This window comes from Caretta caretta, chromosome 9, assembly GCF_965140235.1.
Source record: "Caretta caretta isolate rCarCar2 chromosome 9, rCarCar1.hap1, whole genome shotgun sequence".
NCBI classification, from domain to species: domain Eukaryota; kingdom Metazoa; phylum Chordata; order Testudines; family Cheloniidae; genus Caretta; species Caretta caretta.
In genome coordinates, this window is record NC_134214.1 from 54757730 (window position 1) to 54766952 (window position 9223).

The 9223-nt window shown below is 50.1% G+C and overlaps 1 protein-coding gene across 1 annotated transcript; it reads right to left on the minus strand.

The window, feature by feature from the left end:
* Positions 1-370: 370 nt before the first annotated feature.
* NEU4 (neuraminidase 4) lies at positions 371-8930 on the minus strand. The gene is made up of 4 exons (XM_075132660.1): positions 8763-8930; positions 5219-5424; positions 3431-3686; positions 371-2665 (listed from the first exon to the last, which is right to left on the minus strand). Exons 2-4 carry the CDS (start codon positions 5417-5419, stop codon positions 1578-1580), a joined length of 1545 nt encoding a protein of 514 aa, XP_074988761.1. The 5' UTR covers positions 5420-5424; positions 8763-8930; the 3' UTR covers positions 371-1577.
* Between the last annotated feature and the right edge of the window lie 293 nt (positions 8931-9223).

Here is a 9223-nt window from a genome sequence, read left to right on the forward strand (position 1 = left end):
TCACAGACTGGAAGCTCCTGGAGGCAGGAGCTTTGTCACTCTATTGGGCTGTAAAACTCCATGCACACTGTGACATCAGACGCCAGAGAGCAAGTATTGGCCTCATTCACAAGTTGAGGAAAATGAAGCACTTAGAGGTTAAGGCGACATTTGCAAAGCCGAGTAAACAAAGTAAATCAGCCTAGCTTCATCATTAGGGGCCTAAATAAGTAGCCTGATTAGCATGGTTTGAGGTGGCAAACTCAGGGTATGGCCACCCGGGATGCCCGCAGCATGAGTAGTCCTAGCCGAGCGAGCTTTAACCTGGCTGTCCTGAACAGCGGCAGCAGTGGCACAGGTGGCAGGCTGGCTTGTACAGACCAGACCAGACCAGAGCCCTGGGGAGCCACTCCAGCAGCTAGCCAATGCGGCCACCTGTGCAAGTACCACAGCTTCTCGGCTAGCCGTGCCCACACGGTCTTGAGCCAAGCTAGCTCACTACAGTGCTGCAGTCAGACCTCGGACTGCAGGCTAGCCAGACCTCAGCCACAGCGTTCAAACCTGAGGGACATGCCCATGGCCACACATTGCCTGTGGCAGAGCTGCGACTGGTGCTGAGGCAGTCCTAGTTCTTTCTCCTCTAATCCTTCCTTGGGCCTAGGCCTGCCCTTATGGCCAAAGTTCACTTCATTTGACAACAAGCAGGGGAAATTTACATAGCAGAACTATCCCGCTGATGAGGGCATGACAGAGACTAGCCCCAAGCATGACAGATAGAAAGGGTGTTTTCACAGTTACTATACAAATGAGCCATGGCGAGTTGCAGCTGAACTTTTCTGCAGGCTTTCTGATGCAGTGGTACAGAGGCCACAACTGGGCATGTCTATTCTAGCTGGTAATGAATGAGCAGCACGGATCATTTTCTGTAACATCTAGTTTTCTTGCCATTGGGTCGCTGGGTCTCATGCCGCATGGCACCTTGTGGTGTCATTTACACCTGTGCAGCAGGGGTGTAATATTGCTACCCCGGTGATGGGTAGGAGCATTTTGCAGTGGTGCATAATACTGCACAGAGCTCAAGGCACTGTTGAATCAGGCTCACTGTATCTTAGAGCAATCACACATCGGGATGTTTCTCTCTTATTTAAAAGTGAGTCCCCTTTAAGTAAAAGTGCACAATGTTTTGTGATTACTTGTAAAAAAGTACAGTGTTCCTGCATAGCTGCACTGTAATATATGGGTAACAGTTCCTTCTAGGGTATTAAACCATACATTGGGCTTGAGCCTGATTGCAAGCATTTGATTACACAAGCAAACCTTATTATGCATGTTCTAGTCCCGTTGACTTCTGTAGGATATATGAATATGGGTCTGCAGCTTGGGCCTTTGATGTTTTCACTGATGAAGGTGTGGGTCAGCTCCTCAGCTGGTGTCAGGCAGCATATCTGCACTCATGGCAGGGGAGCAGTGCTTGCTTACAGCAGCTAAGGATCTGGCCCACTATCAGTCTGAATACAAATAATTAGGCATCCTTCATGCCACCCTGTAGCGAGTTCCATCCCACACTTCTAGCTCCTGAGTGCTGTGGAGTTGGAGCTTTAGGAGGTGACACAGCTCCTCCCCCTCTTTTTCTTATCCAAGTGGTGCTTCGGGTCTGGTGATGTGACTTTCAGGGGGATGTTCTGAATCACGTCATACAGTGTGAACAAGCTGAAGGAGATCTGCTCGTAGGGGGACCTCGTCCCATTTTCATACAGGCAAGCAAAGGCTATGGCTGGGATCCCAGTGGCTGAGAACTCAGAGAAGGGCAGTTCAATGTAGGCCAGATCTGAGTAGGCGCTGGGGCCTTCATAAATGACCCAGGGCTCTGTCCAGCTATCTGCATCACTGGGGAATGTACTGAGATAGACACCCATGTTGACCCGAGACCTGGAGCTTGTTGGGTGGGAATAGAGCACCCATGTTGGGGTTTGGAAGAGGACAATGGATTTGGAAGCAGCTCCTGGTTCAGGCTGCCCCGTACCTCCACATGACACAGTTGAGGACATGGAGTCATGGATCTCGTGATGGCTGCTGGAAGGACAGGGCTCTTTTGACCCTGCCGGCTGTTGGTGACCCTGCAGCTGGCTGCCCAAAGACATGGCTGCTGGGTTTTCAACAGCCATGTCACAGAGAGGGAGATAACAGTGTCTAGTGGTTTTTCTAGACAGCAGTGGGCAGTCTGGGCCATTGATAGACCAAGGCGTGCTCCACTGTGAATGGGGGCTGCTCGGGGCATAGAAGAGAGGGGCTGGGAAGCCAATGATACTGCCATGACAGCCATGAGGGGGCTCTACAAGCCGCTGAACAAGCTGCCCCAAGTGGAAAACTGCTCCATCATCTGTGCTCAGCGCTTGCACTCTGAAGCCCATGGGGCTCCTGGCATTGCAGTAGAGGACGTTGCTGCCATCCTCCTCATCCACAGACACCATCTGACATTCCACGGTGGGAAGGTTGGGGATGAACTCGCCGAAGCGCCATCTCTGGCCATGGTCATCGCTGTAGAAGGTGAAGGAGTGAGGGGTTGTCTTGCAGAGCTTCCCAAAGCACTCCTTGCAGTCGATGTGGTAAGTGTAGGCTGGAACCAGCAGTCGTCCCGACTTGAGCTGAATTCCATGGCCAGGGCCTAGAGCAAAAGTGGCCCAATCTGTGCGGAAAAGAAAAGACCAATGTTGGGAACTTTCCCTTCTACCCTCTCCATCTTCTCCCCCTAACTGTCTTTCCCTTAGAAGTGCACTTAGTGCCAGAACCAGGGGCTGAGACTTTGAGTCTGATGTCCCCAGCACAGCATGTGGAAGAACGAGCACCCCTTCATTGTGCCTCTACCCTGAGCTCCAGAGACCACTTTTCTGGGGAAAAGGGTAGTTCTGTCTTCAGCCTCATTCACTCCTCAGTCTCTCTGCCAAGATGCCATCAATGGTGCTAGTTATGAGAAGCCCTTCTGTCCACTAACACCTGAGCTGAGAGCCAGGAATGTCATTGAGCCCTGTGTTGTCACGTCAGCCCACCGAGCATGAGGTACAGAGCCTAAGGCGAGCAAGGCTTCCCCAGCAGCAACTGAGGGGAGGCGCAAGCCCAGCTGATCAGCCTCTTTCCTTGAAGTATCTTGACCATGGCAACAACTGATCAAAAGAGAGAGAACCTTGCAAATACTGACTCCCTCCCATGCTCCTCCTCCTCACCTTCTCTCCTGACCCTGATGGTTCTGCTCCTTTCCTGCTGTCCCTATTGCCTTGGGCCTGGCCGTTTACCAACGCTGGGCAAGCAAAACTCCAGGCTGAAGGAAGTGTGCTTCCTCCTCACTGACTCCCACGCTCAGCTTCCTAGGAAGCCAGGAGAGAGCACTTTGTCCCAGCCCCCTCTGAACCTCTTTGTTCTCCCCTGCCCCCTGCCTACCTCTTGGGATCTTTACCTGTGATGGACCTGCCAATGACCTGCTGTGTCAGGTCTGTAACCTTGCTCCAGCTCAGCCCTTGGTCGGAACTGGACACATAGCACAGGCGGGCGACGTTCTGGCCTGTGATGATCTGATAGGCCTCAGGAGTCTTGCCCAGCACAGCAGTGAAGAAGAGGAAGACGATGCCTGTGAATTCATCATAGACAGGACAGGGGTTCATGGACCGATGGTGCTTCAAGGTCGCAGTCTCGAGTGCTCTCATGTCTTCCCACTAGCAGGAGAGGGCAAGATGGGGTTACAGGCTCTCACTGACTGAGTGCCCCAAGGGTCGGTCCTCGGGCCGGTTTTGTTCAATATCTTCACTAATGATCTGGAGGATGGTGTGGATTGCACTCTCAGCAAGTTTGCAGATGACACTAAACTGGGAGGAGAGGTAGATACACTGGAGGGTAGGGATAGGATACAGAGGACCCTAGACAAATTAGAGGATTGGGCCAAAAGAAATCTGATGAGGTTCAACAAGGACAAGTGCAGAGTCCTGCACTTAGGACGGAAGAATCCCATGCACCGCTACAGGCTAGGGACCGAATGGCTCGGCAGCAGTTCTGCACAAAAGGATCTAGGGGTTACAGTGGACAAGAAGTGTGCCCTTGTTGCCAAGAAGGCCAATGGCATTTTGGGATGTATAAGTAGGGGCATTGCCAGCAGATCGAGGGATGTGATCGTTCCCCTCTATTCAACATTAGTGAGGCCTCATCTGGAGTACTGTGTCCAGTTTTGGGCCCCACACTACAAGAAGGATGTGGAAAAATTGGAAAGAGTCCAGCGGAGGGCAACAAAAATTATTAGGGGACTGGAACACATGACTTATGAGGAGAGACTGAGTGAACTGGGATTGTTTAGTCTGCAGAAGAGAAGAATGAGGGGGGATTTGATAGCTGCTTTCAACTACCTGAGAGGTGGTTCCAGAGAGGATGGTTCTAGACTATTCTCAGTGGTAGAAGAGGACAGGACAAGGAGTAATGGTCTCAAGTTGCAGTGGGGGAGGTTTAGGTTGGATATTAGGAAAAACTTTTTCACTAGGAGGGTGGTGAAACACTGGAATGCGTTACCTAGGGAGGTGGTAGAATCTCCTTCCTTAGAAGTTTTTAAGGTCAGGCTTGACAAAGCCCTGGCTGGGATGATTTAATTGGGGATTGGTCCTGCTTTGAGCAGGGGGTTGGACTAGATGACCTCCTGAGGTCCCTTCCAACCCTGATATTCTATGATTCTATGACTCTCACCCATCTTTTCTCCTGAACTGTGGCCTTTGTCTGTTCCCTCACAAACCAGGTCACCTCAGCCATTGTCCCACACTGACTCCAGTCACCATCCTCTTTTCGGTTGCTCTCCCTGCTGGAGCTGGAGGGGTTGCTGCCTTTATGAAAACGGGAGTTCTGCACACCTCACAGCAACTTGCACAGCAGACAGGAATATTGGGCCTGCTCCTTGGGTCACATCATGCCCAAGGCAGGACCCATGGGTGGGAACAAGATGAAGTCATGTCATCTTTATCCCTCCTTCCCCATTTTAAAGCCCCACAGAGAAAAGCCTCAGGGCTGCTGTAAGCTATATCATGTTACACAGGGTTGTCTGTCCCAGCCACACACCCCATTGGTCCCCTGTCATGCCCCACACCAGTGGGGTGGGAAAGGGTGATGCAGAGCCAGCCGTGGGGACCCCCGCAGATCTGGCCCTAACTATTTTGTTGTTCCAGACAGCTGCCTAATTAGTTGATTTAACAGCATCGGCCTTCCCCCTCACCTCCACGTAGTTTCTGTAGAAGGTTCCTCGTCTCAGCACCAGCAGGTTGGCATGGGCATCATCAATGCTCAATCTCTCCTCAGCAAAGGCCAACAGCTTTGCCATGCAGGGGATGTAGAGCAGAGCTGGGACACGGTAAGTCACTCCACTCAGCTCCCTCTCGAACAGCACAGTGCGAGCTGGGAAATGGCGCGATCCCATCACTGCTGCAGCCAGGGACAGAAAATACATAAACCCCAAACAGATGAGGCATAACAAAGGGGAAAATACTGATGCAGTTTCCTGTGTCTGTATTCCTCCCCTCCCCACACAAACACACACTCCTGTGGTCCGCTTCCGCAGTGCCCTCTCAGGTCTCCAGTCATCACCGGTCTCTGGGTTGGGACCCATGTCCCACTCCCTCCTGACCAGAGGTTTTAAGGCTGCCTTAGACTGGAATAGCCCAAGCAAGCCACCTGCCTAACTACTGGCACCTGTGCATTGCTGTTTCTCCGAAGGCTGTGAACACTTTATTGTCAGCAATCATACACAGCTCTTTCTAAGCAAGCACATTTATTCTTCAGGTAAAAGCATTACAGAGAAAACATGTAAAAAACAATAAACAGATTTAAAAGACACTAAACATACCAGAGTCACCCCTTAGTCTTATAAGCCCCTAGCAGGCCAAAGTCTTGTCCCACCCTTCTGCCATATACAGGGTAGCTGCTTGTCAAGGCCACAGGGCACATCCAGACAATGACCTTGCTGATGTCAGCCAGGAACTTGGCCATCCTTGTGTTCTATTCATTTGGCCCAGCCTGGAACAATCAAGGCCCCGATATGGAACCCAGGGAGTGTGAGGTTCCAGTAGCGTATGCATGGGTCAAAACATTATCTACAGTCTCCACTGAACAATTTACATCTCTTTTTTAAAGATCATTTATATTAAGTTTTCAAGTGAACTAAAAGAGCTGCCACAACCCCCTGGACCAATCCCTGTTAAATTCAAAATCAGTGTGTGGTTTGTGATGCAGTGCAGAGACTGCTGGGAGCGTAGCACAACACATGTGTGAACACCTTGAAGCTATTGAGCATAAGACAGGGCTAGAACCACAAAGGCACTGAGGTGTTGCAATGCTCAGTATGGCTACTCTTCGTTCCTAGCTCCCCTGCTGCACAGCGGACTCCTCAGGCCCCAGGTAGGCTACCAGGCTCCCAATATAATGTATGGGGTGAGCTTGGTGCCTAACACAGGGATTATCAGAAACCAGCATGCTGAGCAAGGAGCTAGGAGTGAAATGCAGAGGAAAAGGGCAGGGCTTAAGGCCCAGATCCACAAAGGTTCTCAGGTGTCTAACTCCCATTGATCTGGGCCTCTAGGCAGCTGACTGAAACCTAGATGCAAATCCCAGCTCTGACTGACTTGGAGCACGGTTTCCAGTGCAGGTCTCCCACCTCCCTGATGCATGCCCTAATGATCAGGAGGGGTATTCAGGAGAGGCCTCTCTCTTGGAGAAGCTATTCCAGTTTATATGAGTAGATATTCTCTGGAGTGGGGACGTGAGCCTGACTTTCCCTCATCCCATCTGAGTGCTTCAGTCACTGGAGTACAATGGAATAGCTTCAGCAGGAGAAATTCCTGTCACAGTTTAGGGCAACTGCATCTGTATTCTGGCTCCATGGTCCACCAAGGACACCCACTAGGTTCCTCAGCCTTCACCTCTATTGCATAGAGACCCGCACCTCTCCCCTCCTGACCGAGTTTTTTCTAGGTTGCACAATTCCCTGCCTATCCTGTGATATCCTGAGCAAGCCAGATGGCCTAAACAGCCCAGTGTTTGCACGTTGCTTTCTCTCTGAAGGCTGTGAACAGCTGTAATTGCCAGCAGCTATAAGTTACCACACATCCCAGTATAAGCAAGCACCTTTATTCTTATGGTGAAAGCATTACAGAGAAAACATTAAAAACAACAAAAACTTACATGCAGGCTAAAAACCTTACCACTGGTACCCCACAACTCCAACTTCGGTCTTTGGTGTAAAAAGAAAAGGAGTACTTGTGGCACCTTAGAGACTAACCAATTTATTTGAGCATGAGCTTTCGTGAGCTACAGCTCACTTCATCGGATGCATACCATGGAAACTGCAGCAGACTTTATATACACACAGAGATCATGAAACAATACCTCCTCCCACCCCACTGTCCTGCTGGTAATAGCTTATCTAAAGTGATCATCAAGTTGGGCCATTTCCAGCACAAATCCAGGTTTTCTCATCCTCCACCCCCCCACACACAAACTCACTCTCCTGCTGGTAATAGCCACCCCACTGATTCCCAACCAGCTGCACCCAGACCCCCACCCCTCCAAGCCCAACTCCCCAGCACCCAGACTCCCCGCTCAGACACCCAGACCCCCCCTGCTGAGCCTCATCCCTTCTCACAGACCCTGCCCCCCCACTGAGCCCCAACCACCTTCACCTGAACCCCCACAGAGTCCCATTCTACCCGCACTCAGAATGCCTCAACAAATCCCTGTGCATCCACATCCGCCACACACCCAGCCCCCCACCAAACCACTCACTCCCAGAGTGTCCCATGCAGAACCCTCTCATCCCAGACCTGTACCTCCCCCACACTAAGCCCCCCCTCACATTTGGCTCCTGCCAGGCTGATCCTGCCTGTCCCACACCTTGATTGGAGCAGGGCTGGGTGTGCATAGAAGACTCTGTCCCTCTTGCTCACTGTGGAGCCATCTGCTAATATGCCTAGTAAGGAATCTATTTATCAAAAACCATTTCCTGACTTTTTGTCTGTATTGTTACAGACACACTTACTGACAGGTATTTTGAAATAAATTACCAAAAGTATTGAAAACGGTGTGATTATTTTGTGTTAATTTGGCAAATAAAATATGCAGAATTTTAAAATATTGTGCACAGAATGTTTAATTTTTTGGTGCAGACTTCCCACAGGAGGAGGCACTACAGAGATGAAGGGAAATCCTGACAGGGATTCTTGATTAAGTGTTCTATACTCTACTCCTTATTGTAAGTCACTGATGTCAATGGAGCTATAAGTGACTTACATCTGGTGAGCACCTGGCTCATTCTCTCTGCATTCAGTATATTGGACTGTTTAGATGGTCACAGGAGACTTAGGTTTTTTTCTTTGTTTACTCTCCTTTAACTGTATCTGTTTCTGCTTTGACTACTGGCTATCTCATTGCATTAATTATACATTTCAGTTAACCAGGAAAAAAAATACTAGATAATGCCCATACGTGAACTGATTCAGAATGCTCTGACCTGGGGCTCCTGTAGGAAGGGAACTAGTGGATAGCAGGCAGGAAATGTCCTGTTGTGACCTATGGAATGGAAAGCTAAAGATGGAAATTAGTGGTTTGCTAGTAGAATCTGCTACTGAGGAAATATGTCTTTGACCAGCAGTTTCCCTGCAACAGGGAGCTGCGACAGCCAGGGAAACACATTTCATCTAGTGCTTAGAACCAATCTATCAGGCGCTCACTAAAGGAGTAGTGGAACCTGGAAAAATGAAGTAACTCACCTAATCCCCCTCTCAGTTTGGCGTGTTCTCGTTCCTCCCCAAAGCTAGTACTGACAGATCAGAGCACACTTCCAGCCTTGTTCTCCTGAGTGCTGGTTGTGAACTGGTTTAAATGTTATCATCATAGCAAGTCTTCCGATCTCCTGGTTTTTCTAGGATGCATTTCATCCATTGTGTTCTCTCTTTAGACCCATCACTCCAGCCTCCCTCTCCCCTGCCTGGCCCCCTGTGGCTCACTCACATGGCTTGCTGACAGCAGAGATCTTCAGTGATCAGGAAAAAAACCCTGAGACAGCAACGCTTGGCTCAAACAGCAAAATGAGACCAACAAAGGCCTCATTGTCAGAGAGCAGTGAAATAGTGATCAGCAGTGACCCATGTTCAGGTCCCCACGGTCATCCATTTACAGCTTATTTATTAGGGAGGGCCTGGGAACGGAGGAGATTCTCAGGGACATGCAT

Coding starts and splice junctions, on each gene's coding strand:
- NEU4 (XM_075132660.1), bottom strand. CDS start 5,419: ATGGGATCGCGCCATTTCCCAGCTCGCACTGTGCTGTTCGAGAGGGAG. Junction 3,687..5,218: donor TCTACAGAAACTACGTGGAG/GTGAGGGGGAAG, acceptor CTCTCCTGCTAG/TGGGAAGACATGAGAGCACT. Junction 2,666..3,430: donor CATTGGCAGGTCCATCACAG/GTAAAGATCCCA, acceptor TTTTCCGCACAG/ATTGGGCCACTTTTGCTCTA.